Source organism: Carassius carassius, chromosome 23 (genome assembly GCF_963082965.1).
Source record: "Carassius carassius chromosome 23, fCarCar2.1, whole genome shotgun sequence".
Taxonomy (NCBI): Eukaryota; Metazoa; Chordata; class Actinopteri; order Cypriniformes; family Cyprinidae; genus Carassius; species Carassius carassius.
Window position 1 is genome coordinate 4,470,338 of NC_081777.1, and position 20,754 is coordinate 4,491,091.

The following is a 20,754-nucleotide window of genomic DNA, read 5'->3' on the forward strand; positions in this document are numbered from 1 at the left end:
TTTGATTTAAAAATATACTGAGTTAGTCTCATTTTCTGTGTTTAAAGCATTGCTTACATTTTTAACCTTCAGACGCACATCATGCATGCATTTCTTGCACATCCATAAGCTCAGAGGGGAAGTACTGGCACTGAACTGAAGTGAAAGGTATGTAAAAGCTTAAGTACTCTGTATTCAACAGGTCATTCTTGGTTTAAAGTTTATGAGTCACATAAGTCATCTGGTCCTAAATAAGGTCTATCTCAGTGTCTGAGTAATTTTTCCAGCATCCGGCTATCAATCATGCAATTAGAAGATTAAAGCTAAGCTGACCTTGGGCACATAAAACAACAAGGGTGATGGTCTTCTGAAAGTTAGATGATAGTATTACATTTCAAGTGGGACCACCTTGACAGCTCCTTGTATTCCTATATGGGGATTTTTATGCGTCCCTCAGGTCAAGGCAATTCTATTGTCCAATCCTTGGATATTTCTACCTTGCTGTGTAGGTTTTCCTCACTGTTTTTCTGTAGAGAAGAGGTAGATCTTATAAAAGCTGTCTAAATGAATGAATACACATGTGTCTGGCTGGAGAGACTGTTGATAATTAACAACATGCATGAAATAATGTTTCTGTAACGACTGGGTGAAGGAGTGGCAGGAAGCAAGTGCGAGATTAATGAGATTTAATGAAAACAATGAGACAATACAAAACTGAGACACAAATAACGCTGGGAGGAATGCACAGTCCAAGATGGTGGTGAGGAATGACGAATCCGGAAGGCGGAGGTGAGTTGGCAGCAGGAGAGGAACTGCGGGGAGGCAGGCCGAAGGTAAGTGGTGTTGCTTGGTGGTGGGTTGCGTAGAGTGGACGGGGTTCCGGGGAGACACGGACATCCAATGCAGAAACACACAAGAAAGCAAGGCATAGGTTACAAACATGAAACAACGCTCTCACGAACACAAGACGCTAGACAAGCCAATATATAGGGATGAGAAATGAGTGACAGCTGTAGCTGATGACAATTAACGGAGACGCCCACAAACTAATCAGTGCTGACGCGTAACACACAGACTTCACCCACAAAGTGCAAAACCCAGAGGTCACGGTTCACCAACCGTGACAGTTTCCATTGCCGTAAGTCTTAATTGAAAAAACACACTATTTTCAAAGAGTTTGAATCATGTGTACGGGGGCTTTTCAGAATTATTCACTGATGTTTCTGAAATCGTTAAAAAGTTTCATTTTGATGATTTTGGGTCTGTGTGGTTGGCTGTTTGTATTGAGTCACAGGGAGCGGTCTGAGATACTGACACACTTATATGTGTGACCTCCACACAATGCCAGAGAGAATGTGGGAACGTTCACAGATAAAGGAAACAGCAGTGATAGATCAATGATCACTGTAGTTTTAAAACTACTAAACATTTTTATTGCATTTTCAATCTGAATGCCACTTAATTCTTCTGTGTGTCACAAGCCAAAACTGATGGAACCATAATTTCTAAAACAACAAAAATATTTTTATTGATTGTATTTTAAATTGAATTTTAGAAAAAAAGTGCCAAACTTCTACCTTTTGGGGTATAAACAGCTTGTCACTGGGCAGTACCCCTAAAGGGTGCATATTAGTGCCTAAGAATACCCTTAATATGTACTTGTTTACACTTTATTTTACAGTATATGTACTTACAGTGTACTTACCCAAGGAAGCGCTGTAGTATATGGTAACTACATGGGTAAAGCTTAGGTATAAGGGGTAGGTTCAGAGTTAGAACCAAGTTATTACAAAGTTATTCTAATAGCAAAAAAGTATATAGTATCTACACGTGGAACAGGACTTTAAATTAAGTACTAGCATGTACTGTTAAGCTATTATTATGAACAGAGTGAAGAAAATATAAAGTGGTTCCTTTGAGGGTACTAGCACATTTCTTCTGAGAGTTTTTAATTTGTCCTGATGTCTGGAAATATGATTAGACATCAGTTCTGTTATGAAAACTCTCAGGGTTTTGCACGGTAATGTAAATGACTATGTTAATGTGTTTATTCTTGGCAGAATAGATCTGCTACGCTGCTGCTGCAGAGCAAGTACAGAGACCTTCACAGATGCTGCTGTGAGCATGTAAGAAATATTGCTGCTGCACATTTAACATATATGAAATAACCCCCATATAGAATACATGAATCACTTCGTATCTATACAGGTTGAGCTGGGGAAGGTGGAGGGTTTCTGAAGCACACTGCTACAGCAAGCACTAGCCAAGTATATGAATACTGAGCAGCAAGCTCATGAATCATCCTGAATCAACCTAATCTCATAAGAAAACAATATTAGTTGTGTTAAAAATGTATGATTTTTAGAAAAATATTTATGTGGAGCATAAATCTCCACCCCAACCATCAATGGGGTGTATAGACAGATTGTATGAAAACGTAAAAAAAAAAAAAAAAAAAAAAAAAAGATTTTTTTATATATATATATATATATATATATAGAAAGTGATGAAAACACTTTGAATTCCTGATTAGTTTATTTCCTCACCTAAACCTAGGGATATAGGCAGTTTTTTTTTAAATATATGAATAAGATTGTATGAATTCATACAAATTAGCCACCAGTTCATCAAAATGTAGTTGCTGTGAAATGGTGTTTGAACCTTTGTGTTCAAATCTTATAAGCTTATCGAAAAGTCCATTATAAGGTTCAATGATGCTGTTTCTTAAGGTCTTAAAATGTCTTAATTCACCCTTCCATAAATGAAGGCATTAAAAAGTGGTAAATCCGAAATATTAAAGTATTAAACATATATACCATTAAATGTTGCATGCATTGGTAAAAATCAATGTCTTTCTCAGTATTTTTGTGTTGTTTTCACAGTTGTTCCAAACTACACAGCTTTGCAACATTGTTTGAGATTGTTTGAACTGTGGTTTGCTGGAATTGAAATTTCCTATTTAGTGTGATAGACACAAAATAGAGAGTCCAGACACTGTTCCCACAGTCTGTGTAACCACCTTCCTCTCCTCCCCATATCAGGACCGTTCTCTTCTATCAGCAAGGTCAGTGACCTCATCAGAAAGCGCCACGCCTGAGTGAATCGCACACATCGCGGGTGACTTGATTCTAGGTGTGCAGGAACCGATGGGGGCTGGATAGGAATGTGAGATGAAAGCCCACTACCAAGGGGAAGATGTTAGAGTACAATGAATATTACAGAAGTCGGTAAAGTTTCCAATCTGCAGCATGCATTAGCATGGTTTCTCTTGAAAGTGTGTGTACTGATTGTGAGTACCCACTGAGTAATACCCGTTGACATGTCTATATGTCTGCGAGATGACTAAAGTGACGACCCTGTTAAGGGATTACTAAATGGATTGAGTATGTTCTCTTGCTGGAAGTGTTTTAGTCACTGGGCATCATACATGAAGAAATAACATCTGTGACCTTTATGTCATTGAGAAATTATGCTGAAATGTAAAAAGCAGGGTTCCATATGGAAAAAAATATAGAGCCATCGGTTCCTAAGACAAACGTTTTAGAAGCCATATGACTTAAGTTGCATTGCATAATCTTTAATCATTGATTGTGTTGCTTCTTGCTTTAGCAACAGTCACTGCTGTGATTAAGGGATGTTTTATTTAAGTTTTATAAACTACAATGTTTTAAAGTTGTAGCTACTGTAATTAGGATACATTACTTTCAGTTCAATGCTCTCACTTAAGTGATCCTGATAAAATGTTCATTTGAAATGTTAAAATAATATGATAATATAATGATTTAAAAAAGTATTTTTGATTACATGTTTGTAAGGGTCCATTAATATAATATAACAGAATGATTGCACTTATTAACATAGCCTAATAGTCCATTAATAGCATAAATCAACTGCTCATAAGACTAGGACATCAAAAATTAGCATAAAATCTGCTTGAGGAAATCTTTTGCAATCATGCAAAATTGCATGAATCGCTTTGATTTTGGCAGCAAATATTTGCAGAGCAACAGTAAATGTGATTATTTTTTTGGAGTATCAGTTTTATTCAAGACTCAAGTCCAGTGTGATTATAACTCTATGATATCACACTCAAAAGTATTTGAATTGCATTTCAAATTTCCATCAGTTTGAATTATACAGTTTAAACGTAAACAAGTAAACTTGTGATGCGTTTTTTTTTAGTCATACATATAATGAAATTTCTGCATTCAAAATCATGGCATAGTTTTTTATTAATTATTTGCATTTATTTATTTATTTTTAAATAATCACTTTTTCAAAATGCTAAGAATTGCTAATTGCTAAGAATCAGCATAATTCAGTTGAAAAATGTGGTTACAAATGATGAATATGTTTAAATATGGCAAGCTGATAAGGAACCATACAGCTAAAATGTGTGAGATTTAAACAAGATGGCTGTTGACAATAAGTGTAACGATGAGCCAGAGACGTTCGGATCCATATGCAGAACTTTTATTATGAGAATGGTCAGACAGGCAATAATCAGTAATGGCGTCAGGTATGTCAGGGATATCCAGAATCAATAACACAAACAAGCAGATGTCAGGGCAGGCAGCAGAGAATCAGAGTTGGTAAAACAATGTAAAGGTCAGGTACGGAAGGAACAAACACAAGGAAAACCGCTCGGAAATGTCAGACAGGCTTAACAAGTCTTCGCAATGAGTGCATGTGGGAGAGCAGCTTATATGTGTCTGGAAATGAGGTGCAGGTGTGAGTGCAATCAGTCCCAGTTATGAGGCCTTGTGGGAAATGGCGTTCATGATGGGTCTTGAGTTAGTGCTGAGTGGAGTGCCCTCTACTGAAGTTCATGGGCACTCCAGCTAATGATCGTGACAATAAGTATATAAACCTGGTTATTGTATATTTAAAACACATCCAGTTTATTACACTAGTACACATTTGAACTTGTTGAAATTAAATGAAGTTGAAATTAGGTAAATAACAAAAACATGTTGACTTGACTTTCTGTATATCATTTTTACAATGTATTACAGAAATAATACCTGTTTCATTTATATATGACTGCCAAATATGCATCACATTAAGTTTTTGTTTATGTGAAACATTGCAATCCAAATGGAAGGACTGTTTAGAATCAAATATATCTCAAATACATAATGCACAAAGCCATGGTGATTATCAGTGATATGTTAACATCCACTATTTCACAACACTGTGTTTAGAATATTTGGTGATGAAATCACATGGAATGGGTTTTTGGTCCGAGTTCTCATTGAATGTCTCATACACTGTGTACTGGGTGTGCGACGGTAAATATGTTGACTTCTTTACTGTAACACAGCTGATCTGTGACTTCTTGGCCTCTGTGGACTGACTCACATGCACTTGCTGTTGCAGAGACACAGATAGCAGGCTTTACCACAAAGCTAAAATGGCCTGATGATGAACATGCTAAAAGGAAAAAAACCACAACAAGATCCAAGAGCTTCACACTCAACTAACCCCACGGATATGAAGATATGCATGCCTTTCATTCTGAAGTTCAGTTTTGCTGTCTGCTCTGCCTCATATGCATATATTTACATATATAAAATCTCCATATATGAATTAAAAAAACATTTTCATATATGTGTCATAAGGGTACTTTTTTGGAAACGAGATTTATACATCGTTTGAAAGCTGAATAAATAAGCTTTCTATTAATTTATGGTTTGTTAGGCTAGAACAATATTTGGCCGAGATACATCTATTTGAAAATCTGAAATCTGAGGGTGCAAAAAATTTTTTTGTATTTTTATTTCAGCTAGCTGCCAAAGCAACATTTCCCATTTTCATTCAGTTTAACTTGATGAAATAAAATAACTAAAACTGTATAAACAATATTGAAATATTACTAACTAATAAAAATGACACACACACACACACACACACACACACACACACGTTTGTTTTTGTGAAAAGTGGTGACATCCCATAGGTGTAATGGTTTTTACAAACTGTATATTCTATGGCCCTTCACCAACCCTACACCTAACCCTAACCCTCACAGGAAACTTTGTGCATTTTTACTTTCTCAAAAAAACTCATTCTGTATGATTTATAAGTGTTTTGAAAAATGGGGACATGGGTTATGTCCTCATAAGTCACCCTCTCCCAGTAATACCTGTGTCCATGTCATTATACAGAGTTGTGTCCTATGTCACAAAAACAAGAGCACACACACACACACACACACACACACACACACACACGCACACACGCACACACACACACACACACACACACACACACACACACACACACGCACACACGCACACACACACACACACACACACACACACACACACACACACACACACACACACACATAAATAAAGCATGACACAGAAGGACCATGTGATGGAAGGAGATGTATTGATAAGTGTAAGAGTAATAGCTTGAATGATTTGTGTTTCTGTTTTTGGGAGCCTCATCCCTGTTGCTGTGCTGACTGTACTGTGATTTTATCTCTGAGCAGATGTAATCTCTCTTCTGGTAGACCCTGGATCATCTCACTCATCCTATTAACCATCTTCAGGTCAGCTCAAAGCACACTTTAAGAAACATACTCTTGTGGATGTTTAAAATCACTCATTAGAACCACTATATCTTTAAAATACATTTGGTGAGAAATCCCTCCTTAAACCATCCCAGTTTTGTGTTTTAGTTGATTTCTGCACATTCCCACCAGGGAGGCATTACCTTGGATCAGTGACAATGTTTAATCCTAGGTGGGGTTTCAGTTGATTGTTTATTTGATGAGGTGTATTTGTAAAAGGGCCAAAGAGTGACACTAAGCCAGTGATTCCTTCTGATCGAATTCTTTACCAGTTGCTCACCGCTCTATAAAAATGATTGTCATTTTAAGACTTCAAAAATACTATGGTAAAAGCCTGTTAATTTGTTAACAGTAAATTCCATTACTATATATGGAAGAACTGTAGTATATCTTTAAATAAGTTTACAGTAAAATAATAAAACAAGTAATCTCATAATTTACAGTGAAAAATGTTCCCAGAATTCATTGTGACGCTTTACATTAGATGGTTTTATTTTTTCCTCATCAGTTATGTACAAAACTGTTTTATGTTTAATCTTACACTAGAAATAAAAGGGGATTTTTGCAGTGATGCCATAAAATAATAGTTCCCAGTTCTTAAAAGAACCATCTCTGCTTAGTGTGAAGAAGATTTGTATAATCTAATGAACTTTTTTTACACTCTTGAAGAACATTTTGTGCAATGGAAAGATTCCATGGATGTTAAAGGTTCTTCATTGGACCATCAATACCAATAACCTTTATTTGTAAAAGTGTGTTTTGTTAAATGTTAACATTTTATTGCATTATTTTAGTGGCATGTGTGTTGAAGGTGTTTTGTATTTGTGTGTATGAGACCATGTACTTTGCAAAAACAATTGTGATGAACTTTGATTCAGTATGGGGCTCTCAGTACCACCTGTGTTACTGGAAATTAAGGAAGTGTTTGGGCTCCAAAGAATAGGCTAGGATTTCACAATCCAGTGACTATGCGTGTGCAAAGGTCCACAAATGTCAAAGTTATTGTCAGTTTATTTTGATGGTATAAGGTATTAGGCTGGTATTTTACCATTATAATCAGTTAATTATTATAATTTCTTTAAGTAATTTAAGTTAAATCTGTAATATCTAAGATGTTGCTACTGTATTTTTTGAAGTTTTCATGTATGTTCTGGGTGGTTACTATGTTGCTTATAACCTAAGTCAAAAGAGCCCTCTCATCTGTATTCAGGTCTCTTGATGTGGTTTGTGTTCTTCCCTCAGTCTGTTAAGTTTTCCCCCTTTTATTGTCCTTGAGCCAAAAATCACAAATCTGGTGTAACGAATTAAAACTTCATAATCATCGGGAAGAAGGAGACGGGAACCGGCGGACAATCAAACAGACTTTTAATTACAAAATAAAAACAAAACAGCGCGTCAGCCCCTCACGGACGACTGACACGCACAAATAAAAACCAAACACAACTAAAACCCAGGCCTGGTCCTCTCTCGTACGTCACTGTCGTCGCTCCGGTTTTACATCCCTCCATTTCCTCCGTGGGACTCGAGACCGGTGGGTCGAGCAGGTGCATGTGCATCTGGGCCTTTAACATGTCAGTTGCATTGCTGTCTACAGAGGGTCAGAAAGCTCTCAGATTTCATCAAAAATATCTTAATTTGTGTTCTGAAGATGAACGAAGGCCTTACGGGTTTGATTGACATGAGAGTGAGTAATTAATGACAGAATTTTCATTTTTTTGGAGTGCACTTTCCCTTTAAAAATAAGCAGTACTAATAGTTATCAGGCACCACTACTAGATATTTTTCATTATGGGACTTGTTTTTTAAATGACCAGTTATTTCTCCACATTTGTTTTGGCTTTGTGGACCTTTTGACGCGTATAGTCACTGGATTACGAAATCCTAGCCTATTCTACACTTCCTTAATTTCCATTTTCTCTGTTTTCCCTTCTTCTTTGCAGCATTTTTGAAAAGGGTAATTCCTCTGTTACAGGACAAAGCTTATATCGGTAAGTGTGACATGTGATTTTGATTTTAGAGATGTTGTAATATTTGTGCCCATTAACGCTACAGAAGAAAAAACGATTAGTGATGTTACAGACAAGCAAAACAAGTCTCTTAACACATCCTGTGGAACTATGGAAAGAGACTGCGATGATGACAGAGTCCTGGCTGTGTTTCTCAGTGCGATGTGAATGGATGGGAAATCACTGTGTTAGAAGGTTTCACACACGAGTGAAGAAGTGGAGGGAGGGCTTGAGTTATGACCCCTTTAATGTTTCTGTTTAATGTTTCTAATCTTCACTCATGTTTCATGCACAGAAATATGTACAAGGATTTGTGTGAAATTGAATTTCGTCACGTTTAACTACATGTACAGTTTTAGCATTTTTGATAATTTCCTCTCTGTAACTTTCCTTTAGGTGCAAAAATGTCACGTTTTATTAAATTCAGAGCCTGTCCTCCAACAAAAAAATTACCATATAGGTCATTTGTGCAAGCATTTATTATGACCTATATTTACGTTTTAAAGTTAAGCATCCTCTAGCGGGCGTTAAAATAATGACAGCATCGCGTTGCGTCTGTCGTCATGAAATGACGTATAACGTCATTATCAATCAAAATGCAATGCAATGTGTGGGCTTTTTACACCGATCTCACCCCTAAACCTAACCCTCACAGAAATCATGCTAAATTATGATTTATTGAGCATATACATTTTCGTGCACGTCCGTTCCCTGTGATCGAACCCATGATAGCATGATTACATATCAAGGTATAAACGCAATAATCTACCAACTGAGCTACACGAAGCGCAAACCAGAGTGCAAATAAAAGAGTACAAAACATTAATATGAAAACGACCTTTTGCCGATAGGGGCGCAATTGTAGTATACGCTCTGATGGGTCGTATTTCAGGGATTTGGACAAACGACCTATACGAGCGTATTGGTTGGAGGACAGGTTGTAAATTCAAGTCAAGTCACATTTATTTCTATAGCACTTTATACAATACATTACAGATGGTTTCAGAGCAGCTTCACAGTAGTAAACAAGTGTTAATGTTATATCAATTCCAGCTGTAAAGCGGCTCTATAGAAGACAACAGTCATTCATTATTCAGCACAATTTAGTTCAGTGTTGTTTCAGGTCAGTTCAATAACAGTGTCAGTGTCTCAAAGTTCATCAGTTTTGAAACGGGTTCAGTTCAACCATAAAGCATGTCTACAGAACCGATGCATTATGCAGCTCAAGTCAATTCAATGTTGATTCAGTTCGGTTCAATAACAGTGTCAGTTCTTTCTTTTCAAATACGTTGGCTTTGCCACTTGATTAACACTTGTAATACATTTATTAATTTAGCAGACACTTTTTTCCAAAGTGACTCACAAATGAGGAATACCACAAGCAATTCATCTTATGAAGCATTAAGAAAATAATTGTCATTTTCCTGGACATCTGTAATGAAGTGAATGTCATCTGTTCTACTGTACTAAGTGAACAGGGAATTGTGACATTGTTATTCAATCAGTTGACCTCTTTGAGACCTCTTACCTTTCACTGGCCTCTGCTGTCAGCTGTTTCATCACTGTTATTCCCAAGAGCTCCACTTAGTGTAATTAAGCAATGAATTAGGAAAGGCTGTACAGGGTGAATATTATCACAGTTCCACTTCAGCCGGCACCTTTTTCATGTTACAGCACATCTTTAAATGCTATTAAAAAAACAATTAAAAAAACAACTAAATAGAAATTCTGTTATTAATTACTTCCTGCAAAAAAATTAAATCTATGAAAATTTTCAGTCGGGTTTCAGGCCTCATCATAGCACAGAAACTACACTTGTTAAAATTACAAATGACTTGCTTCTTTCATCAGACCAAGGCTGCTTCTCATTGCTAGTTTTACTTGATCTTAGTGCTGCGTTCAATGCTATAGATTATGACATACTCATAGATTGATTACAAAACTCCCCAGGTATTCAAGGATAGTCTTTAAGATGATTTTGATCCTACCTGTCCGATCACTATCACTTTGTCTATTTAAACAGGCAATCATCTAAATTAAATCCAGTAAAGGATGGAGTGCCAAAAGGATCTGTCTTAGGTCCTCTGCTATTTTCAGTTTACACGATGGCCCTTGGTAATATTATTATAAATTACGGGATTAGTTTCCACTGTTATGCTGATGATACTTACCTATATATTTCAACGAGCCTAACTATATTTCAACAAGAAACTTCTAAATTATCTAAGCTAACAGAGTGTGTTAAACATTTAAAAGACTGGATGACCAGTAATTTTCTCCTATTCAATTCTGATAAGACCGAGATATAACTTATTGGTCGAAAAAACAGTACACAGATTCTTGTAGATTTGCATGTAGATGGATGTACTGTTGCTTCCTCTACAGTCAAAAATGTATTTATTGAATTTAATTTAATATTATACAGCAAGTTGTCTTTTGAAAACCATATTTCCCATATTAAAAAACAGTCAAGATTCCAAGATTCTTCCATCTGAGAAACAATGCCAAGTTACTGAACATGCTACTTGCATCTGATGCAGAAAAGCTGGTTCATCCTTCATGACCTGTAGGCAGGACTATTGTAATGCACTTCTTGGTGGTTGTCCTGCATCTTCAATAAACAAGCTACAGGTAGTCCAAAATGCAGTGGCTAGAGTCCTTACCAGGTCAAGAAAATATGATCATATAACCCCAATTTTACAGTCTCTGCACTGGCTACCTATTAAGTTCTGTATCAGTTACTAAATATTATTACTCACCTATAAGGCCCTTAATGGGTTAGCTCCTGCATTCATCAAGATACACGTCTACCACGTTGCAATCCATCACGCTCTCTAAGGTCACAAAACTCTGGACTTTTGGTATTACCTAGGATAGCAAAGTCAACTAAAGGAGGTAGAGCTTTTTCACATTTGGCTCCTAAACTCTGGAATAGCCTTCCTGATAATGTTCGTGGTTCAGACACACTCTCTGTTTAAATCTAGATTACACAAGACAAATCTCTTTAGCCAAGCATTCACATAATGTATCTCATAACCTTGTACTTCAGTTACATCTGATCAAATGCACATTTTAATTCTTTTGCTTGGGTTGAACAGACCTTTTTTGTATTGTTGGAACAGCAGCAACGCTAATTTTCTCTATTTCCTTGTCTGTTGCTGGCATCCTGTGGTAACTGGGAATCACACAAGCTTCAGTCTGGATCCAGCCCTTACAAAGTTTCCAAGTTCATTAATTTTTAAATGAATTCAATTTAGCTAAAGAAGCTCTGAGGCAATGGTGTCATTAATCAGCTCAATTTCAATTTAGTAGATATGATACAGTCCAGTGACAGTCTCTATGTTGCAGTTAATCAGTAATGAAAAAACAAACCAAAAATCAGCTTCAGTTCAGTTCAGAAACACCCTGGATGGATGGCCAGTCCATCACATTGAAACTTTAATAATGTTGCTGAATTGCTGAATGAATTGTATACAAATGCAATGTGAAATCTGGATTCTGGTTTTCATGTCTCCAGTGAGGAATTCCCCCAATATTTTTGGCTGTTATAAAGCAGATGATGCATAGATTAAGGAATCTTCTCAGCTGGATTCACACAGACACCTCCAGAGTTCTCAGCAAGCAGAGGTCAGAGATGTTATTTCCATTTTCAGACCAGCACTCCAGATGTCCATGGGTGAAACGGTAAAGAAGGGGTGATGGCTACTGGACTGAACCTTCTTCAAAACACCACCACCACCACCATCATCATCAGAATCACTGTATGTCACTTTTCTTTTGGACTGAACCTAAGCCCAGAACATATTGAGACATATCCTGAGTAATTGGTTCCAGGAGACTGGTTTGTTCGTTTTGTTTGTTTTATGGAGAGCTTGTAAATAGAGACCAGTAAGACACTATTAACTACTACTCATCCTTTTAATTACACAAATGTCTCGTAAAAAGTCTACAAATTTATGAAACTGATCCTGGATCATGTAAAAACCATCGATGCTGGTTTAATAGTATGCCGCTTAGGGGTTAATAATTTATTAGTTTATTCGCTTGATGCACAGGTTTACATAGATCGCCCCCTAATGCCAAACCATTGAAATTTCAAAACGTTTCGAAACTGCCTCGTTTACTGAATACCGTGACGTTGGCAGTTTAATACTCGCTCCGAACCACTCTTTCAAAACAAATTATTAACAAAAGGTTTGAAGCTTCACGAAACAGGGCTTTGAAAGCATCCATCACTAGAGGGAAGTGTGTGAAAGTAACACCAGGAATGCACCCAATTAGAACTTAGTGTACCACCAAAATTGATTTGAAACTGATATTTCAAGGTAAAGAAACATACGGTTCCTGTATGAATGTGGCCAGTTTTTTGGAATGACCATGAATGTGACTTTTTTTTATGACCACTTAGCTTTTTCAAATCATGTCCTCATTTTTTTTTTCACACAACAATTATCATAAAAAGTCACCAAGTTTCGAACCTTTCCAGAAAAGCTACGATTTTTGCAAATGTAAAAAGTAAAATTCTCCAGTCAGGGTTAAGTGTTTAGATGCCATATCACGTTTTTACTAACAAGAATTAAAAATTCCCCTTTTGCCTCTCATTCACATGTTTTTTTTTTTCATACAGGCAACTGACGGCTGGTATTTCACAACAGTGTTGCCAAATCTCAATGCACATCCATCAGTTTAATTAAATCTTCACTCTGACAGCACAAATCCCTAAGATAGCATTAATTTATACTTACCCACAGAGTCAACACTTCTGTTGGAGACCCTTATCTGCATTCATTTCAGTACACTCTAAACATATAATGCACTTACATTTGAGATCCAAAAGAAAGGCAAATGGTGAAATGAGTGGGCTTATAATACATACTTACTAAATAAATGTTCAAAAAGGGTGATTTCACAACGGTGCCATAGAAGAACCATTTTGGTTCCCCAAGGAACCTTTCCATTAACAGTTCTTTTTTTCCCACTTATAAAGAACATTTTGTGCAATGGACATTTCCATGGAATTTATAGTTTATTCATGGAACCTTCAATGCCAATAAAGAACCTTTCTTTTTAATATATAACTTTTAAAACTTTAATAAAATAAACATTCGAGTGAAATTAAGTGTTTTAATAAAGTAAGTTCCCTGGGAACATCATTTACACAGTTAGTTTCATGCTAACTAGACAACAAACAAACACCCACGCACGACGCACTCATATTCATGCACACACGTCCAGGCATTAGTCAGAGGAGGACTGAAAGCGCTGTTCAAGTAAAACATGAGTAAGGTAAAGAAGAAGTGACTTTTTTCACAACCCCGAGCTCTGACTCCTCCTCTGGAGATGGTGGGGTGGTTTTTAGAGCTGACAGACCCAGACAAATGTACAAGAGTGAAGTTACTCCAGCTTTCTCCAAACACACTTTCCATCTCAGAAGCAGAGAAACAGGCATTCTGCTGGACTGCTAGGACCTCTTCAGGCTCTTTTCTTTGAGATTTAGATTTCTCCTGTAGCTTTGAGCGCAGGTTCTTCTTGAACTGCAGATATTTAAGGGTGTTGGAACAAAGAAAATCCTCCTAAATGCTGACAGAGCCGTGTTTTCTGATGGGATCAGACATCAGAGACCTGAGCACCCTGCTTCCTGCGGTCCCGAACGCAAACTGTTCCCTGCCCGTTGGCGGAGCTCCGCAGTGGGGACCGATGCTGGACTTTCACCCTGCCTCCCCGTACGGATCTCTTCCCTCCCACTCTTTTATCAAACAGGAGCCAGGCTGGGGGCCCGCAGACTCCCACGAGGATCCACACTGCGGTTTGGGGGCCTTCACCGTGCACTTCTCGGGGCAGCTGACAGGGATGCAAGGGGCGTTTGCCGATTCTCCGTCCAGCCAGAGTAGGATGTTCTCCAGCGGGCCTTATGTGCCCGGCTGCATGGACAGCCCTCCTGCCCCGCGCACCCAGGGTGAGACAGCCGTCCCGCTCGTGGCTCTCAATCGCTCCGTCATGAGCCACAAAATCTTTTTCTCAGTTTGTCTCTGTTGTCATAAAGAACACCAAACTTCAGAGTTGACATGAGATGTTTGAGGTTTTGCATTAAGCTGGTGTTTAATTAGCTGTTGATACTAAATTACTTCTAGAGGATCGCTTCCCAAATGATTACTTCTGAAAACTGCATTAATTAGGCATTTGAATTAAATATTCATGTTATACTTGAATATTATGGATATTGTTATACTTATTATTTTTGATATTTTATTATAAATATAATAATAATACATTTAATTATACATTAAAATAAATTATACAAATTATAATTATGTTAATTCTTAAGTTATTTTAACCATATGTGACCCTGGAGCACAAAAGTCTTTAGTTGTTGGGGTATATTTGTAGCATAGTATGGGTTAAAATTATTTATTTTTCTTTTATGCCAAAAACCATTAGGATATTAAGCAAAGATCATGTTCCATGAAGATATTTTGTAAATTTCCTTCTGTAAATATATCAAAACTTAATTTTTGATTGGTAATATGCATTGCTATGTACTTTATTTGGATCACTTTAAAGGCGATTTTTTTCAATATATAGATTTTTTTGTACCCTTAGATTCCAGATTTTCAAATAGTTGTTTCTCGGGCAAATATTGTGCTATCCTAACAAACCATACAGCAATGGAAATCTTATTTATTCAGGTGATGTGTATAGCTCTGACTGGTTTTGCGGTCTACGGTCACATATATTATATATAATATAAGCATCAAATTCACAGTTAAACATGGATTTATTATTAAATGACTTGCAGAGAACATCAGTAGTTTACTTAATTAAATAATCTGAAATCATCTAAAAGATTCACATAGACATGTAGAAGTACATAAAATATCTGATAACCAAGGAAAATCAAATACACTTTTTTGATTTGAACGTAACTTTCCATTGTGCTCAGTTTTAGATGATTTAATGAAATGGAATTCTGCATAAAGGTTTAGATATGTGCTGCGTCAGCTCTGACAGACGTTCCTGCATTAAATCAACCAAGTAAATATGACAAACATTTTAGAGATGAAAAAAAGTATTTTATTTAGTAACATGAAATGCCATTTTCTGTAGTGTTATAACTCAGTGGCTTATTAAGATTGGAGTTTATTCATTTATTTCATGCAACAATTATTGCACATGCAAAATAAGTCCAACATAGTGTCTCTCTCTGCAATCTAGTATTCACTTTTTCTGTGTGTTGATGACTTACAACACTGTGAACATCCTAAAGAGCTTCTCTCCTTTAAATCTGAGAGCTCACAACATAAATGTCTGATGTTAGTGTGCTTAAATATACAGTACAATACAAAGATGTCCATATCTACTTCTGCAGTTTATCATTAGATGAACTTTAGGAATAGTCACAGCGACAAATTGATTCATTGCATAAGCTTATTGGTCTCTCGCAGGTTTATGACCAGATGAATTTAAGTCTGGTGGAGAGAGATGTATGTTTAATGCATTTTACATTTTCTATGTTTATATTACGTAATTTTCCAATGATTACTTGCATTAGAAATTTTTACAGCACTTGTAAACAAAGAACAATACACAGTTCTTCAAAAAGAGAAATAGAGTCAGCTGAGATGCATTCAGTGAGAAAAGGTGGATTTCACTGAGAACAAAAAAGATGAATTCATTCTCTGTCTTTCTCTCAGGTTATGGTACAGTAGCATTAGATGGAGCTCCCAGTTATGGACACACACCTGCTCACCACACTCCACCATTCCCCAACAATACCTTCAAACACGAGGACCCCATGTCCCCCCAAAGCACCATGGGTAAGTAAAAATATATTCTCGGTATGGCATGTAAAGCAGTAAATGCCTTTGAATAAATGATAAGGCCAAAGAAAAGCATTTGCAGGTTGATCTCCATATACAGTGTAAATACATCCTGACCAGTCTGACACAGCAACACAGATTCAGCCAATGGGGTGAGCCTGTAGGCGGAGCTACGAATATCACGCACCTCACCTTTAAATGCTTTGCACTCCCTTGTGAAAAACAAGTGTGCTGACTTGTACTGAATGTAGTGTACTTCTTGTGTACTTCAAATCCTACAAGTTTATAAAAAAATAACACTTGAAAATAATATATTATTAATTAAATAAAAAATACTTAAAGTACTTGTTTCATGCAATTGTCCAAAAAGTGTCCGTATATCGTTTTGAAGTGTATTACTACAAAAATCTCTTTTTAAAGTTATGCTAAAATGTACTTGTTTTTCACCAAGGCTATGTAGAATAGAGTGAATCTGTGAGTGTGCATTTAAGTATAGTATGACATATAAGAGGTGTATCTATCTGGAGATCACTGTATCTGCACGGATCATCTTGAGGTTAAGTGTCAGATAGAGGGCATGTTTTTTTTTTCTCTCGTTTTGCTCTCTTTGCCCTCGAACACTCAAAACACTGTATGCAACCGTTTCTAAGTTCATTAAGCATAAATTATGCTATCATCAATTACTGCCACTCTTTTTTTCGGGCAGCTGAGAGGAGGAAGCAGAATTGTGGATGTTGAGAAGAATGTTTAGTGCTTCCGAGGGACTGATTCCCTGTATGTTCTCTAAGAAATGAACAGAGTGCTCTCAGAAACTCTGCTGACTGCTGTATGGTCTCAGGGAGCCCTGCGCTGTTTGGATAACCGGAGTAAAGATGAGGCCGCACTTTCTGTTAGCTCTGCTGTAAAATGCTTTGTTTCACTTGTAAACAGGAAAACTGAGTGTTGTAATATGCGCTTTAATTTTGTGAATATGCAGGTGAGCAGCAGTACTCCGTCCCACCGCCTGTCTATGAGTGCCACAGTCCTCCGGACAGTCAGACCATGCTTCTGACAAATAGCTTCAACAGGTACCTTCTTTACCGTTGATTATAAGTGTAATAAGAGACGTAATTAAGCATTAAGTGATTTGCTAAATATGAATTTACTTGAGTTATTATCGAGTTAATTGTTGAGTTAATAAATCCGAAGTGTGATTCATCATGCATGAAATAATAACATTAAAAGTGCAATAAATTGCATCATAGAGGAAGCAGCCACGAATTACAAGAAGTTACAAAAATACACTGAATTGTTTATGCAACTTGAAAAAATATTCCTGGATATTATCTAACGACAGCATCTGAGAAGTGCCACAGAAAACAATTTCTGCTTGTCCCTCAAGTCTGCAAAAACATGCAGAAATCTCAAAGGTATTCTGGAGGGTTCGAAAGCAGAGATATTAAGCTGTATATTGTTTAAATCTGTGATTCTCAGAAAGGGGGCTCAAGGAGTTGCTCAAAATGACTTAAAATTATTTACATTTAGACAGGCTTTAAACGGATCATGGAATGCATTTTCAGATCTATTATGTTTCTAGAGATTTTTGTTTGCATCAAAAAAATAAAAAATAAAAACATAACCGGAGGTTCAAATATTTGAAAAGATGATCATTTCACCCTCTGTCATGAACACACATTTTAAGGGGTGTCGCCCCTCTCAGGATTCATCTTGCAGAATGTTTTTATTGTAAAATAACCTCTAAATATTTATAATTTCAGTTTCATTGCTCCTTTAATATAGTATTTTATGTTTTAAATATCATAACTGCATAACATGTTATAAATTTTTGTAGTTATGCCAAGCTCTAAACTATTTTATAGAGTATAAATAGTGGGGGGGGGGATTAAATGGTTATGAGCCTTAAAATATTGTTGTGAACAATGACGGTCTTGCATGGAGTCAAAAAAGAAATTAAGAGCAACGATGTGAATTATTATTTTAGTGTTGGCACTACTGATCTAGAAGGATATACTTCTGGTTTCTCATTTCATATAATACTTTGTTGTTGTATGGGTTTACATGTATATTACTGGATATATATCACCAGTACACATTGTTCACATCTTCATGCCTTGATCTGCTTATCAGTAACATCATTTGCTATCATTTACATAATTTACTTTTCACACTCTAAAAGCCTCCACCTTCCCCAGCTCCACCTGTCTAGATCTGCTATGGTATTAATGAGTGCCTATTCATGCAGCAAGCATTTACATTATTTACTTTTCACACTCTAAAACCCTCCACCTCCCACAGCTCCACCTGTCTCGATCATCTACAGAGTGTTTATTCCTGCAGCAGCAGCATATATTACATGCTCACAGTCGCTCTATTTATTGGCAGTAAAAAGTCCATACTGGCTCATCAGCAGTAGCAGTCTCCCAAAGCCCTGTCCATTAACATGCTAAAACTATTCAGATAGTTGTTGATATTTGGTTGAAATAATTGTTAAATTGTTACACAGCGTGTTTTTTGTAATGCTTATTCCAATGCAGTGCTTTGGCCCATAGATCTCTAAATACCGTTATTACAGTTTCTTTTCTGTGTTATTAACAGCACGTCATATGTGTTGCTGATAGAGCTGAACTTGTATTGAACTCAGAACATTTTTTAAAAAGGCGCATTAATTAGTGTAAGAAGTAAAATATGTATATTGCTGATTTGTGACTTGGCTTCTGAGTGACTCAAATTGAGCGTCAGTGAGGCCCAGTCTGGATGGTTCAGATAAATCCTGAGTAAGTCTGCAGTGAGTCTTGATGCCTGCACAAAGGTTAGAAACTGCACAGCAGCTCTCAGCAGGCCAAAATACACTCAAAGTGATCTACTGCCCGTTTCCTCCAAATTCCTCTTCCCTTCTCTGCCTGGCCCTCCCCAGAGACACGAGAGGACAGAGAGAAAGAGTTATGTATTCAAAAGATGAACTTTATTGTGAGGAGGGAAAAGCAGAATATCAGTATATAACATTTAACACTACCATTCAAAAGTTGTTGAAATAGTATTATCATTTAAAATTAATATTTTAATATTTTAATTTTATAATATTAATTTGAATGTATTTTCTAAGGTAATTTATTCCTGTGATGCGCAGTTGAATTTTCAGCATCATTACTCCAGTCTTCAGTGTCACGTGATCCTTCAGAAATCATTCTGATTTGCTGCTCAGGAAACATTTCTGATTATTACAGTTGTACTGCTTACCATTTTTGTGAAAATTATTATATATATTTTGTGGAAACAATGATATATAAGTTAAGAACAGCATTAAAAAAATCGTTACACTGAATAACTTTACTGTCACTTTAGATCAATTTAATGCATCTTTGCTAAATGAAAGTATTAAGTAATAGGATATAAGATTCCTTAAATGAAAGGTGAAGAAGAAATAGCAGTTAAAGAGAAATGTAGCTTTTCATCAGTGACACAGGAATAAGTGTGCATTCTTCAAATACTTCCCTAATGTTGTTTAGAGAATAGGAGATCACAGAACCGAAGTAAGGCATCCAGTTTTGATAAGACGTGATCGCAGCATCCCCACTATTGCCCTTGCTGTCTGGAGTACAGCAGTTTTGGAAACCATCACAAACAATCCACTCACTCGCTTGGTACTGTTGCAGTGTGTTTCAGTGACCTCACAAACCTCTTTTTCTTGCCAATAGAGTGAGATTAGAAGGGAGCGAAAAGGGAAATTCCACCTTATTTTGACCAGTTTTTGGCATAGAAACGGTCTCTTGTATTATGAAACACTTTATTTATTGGAAAGCAATGTTGCAACCAATCATAAAGTAATAATGAAACACCAACAACTTTATTTTCTGATAATTATATTATATTACTATTTAAGTATAAATAATTAACTAAATGATTACAACCATGACAACTATTATTTTAAACATCATTATTATTGTTAATAATAAATAATAGTGTATTTTGATTATTGATTGTACTTTGTACCTCTAAGAATCTGTCTGACCTTCAAAAACTGCTACTTCAGCCCACAGAAAAGGGACAGACAGCGTATGAGTCAAGATCATTTCTCCAAACCCTTCCCATAATACCCAGAATTCTCTGTGTCATCACACTATTACATGATTGTGCCAGGCACTCGTCTCGCCAGCCAGAACCACATGAGAGCTAGCCGAGATACAAGACTCCACAACATGTGGTGAAACACTGCGATGTGTGTGTTTCCACTGTGCCAAACAAGTTTCCTAAGAAAACAGTTATGAATCAGTGGTGATGATTAGAAAGAGACACCAGCACAACACACTGCTGACAAACGGAATCTCTAATCAGCCTAGGAACTAGAAATATAACACAGCATGAAAAAAAACAT

At 36.6% G+C, this 20,754-nt stretch overlaps 1 protein-coding gene across 2 annotated transcripts in view; it reads left to right on the top strand.

Annotated features, from left to right (window-relative positions):
- The first annotated feature begins 13,758 nt into the window (after window positions 1-13,758).
- LOC132101245 (Wilms tumor protein homolog) overlaps window positions 13,759-20,754 on the top strand; it is a 13,336-nt gene continuing 6,340 nt past the window's right edge. Inside the window, exons 1-3 of one of the 2 annotated variants that reach the window (XM_059506022.1) lie at window positions 13,759-14,521; window positions 16,257-16,379; window positions 17,359-17,449. In XM_059506022.1, the coding sequence (XP_059362005.1) occupies window positions 14,143-14,521; window positions 16,257-16,379; window positions 17,359-17,449 (593 nt within the window). In that variant the 5' untranslated portion in view covers window positions 13,759-14,142. The remainder of the gene's footprint in view (window positions 14,522-16,256; window positions 16,380-17,358; window positions 17,450-20,754) is intronic. The other variant, XM_059506021.1, reaches the window with a different exon arrangement.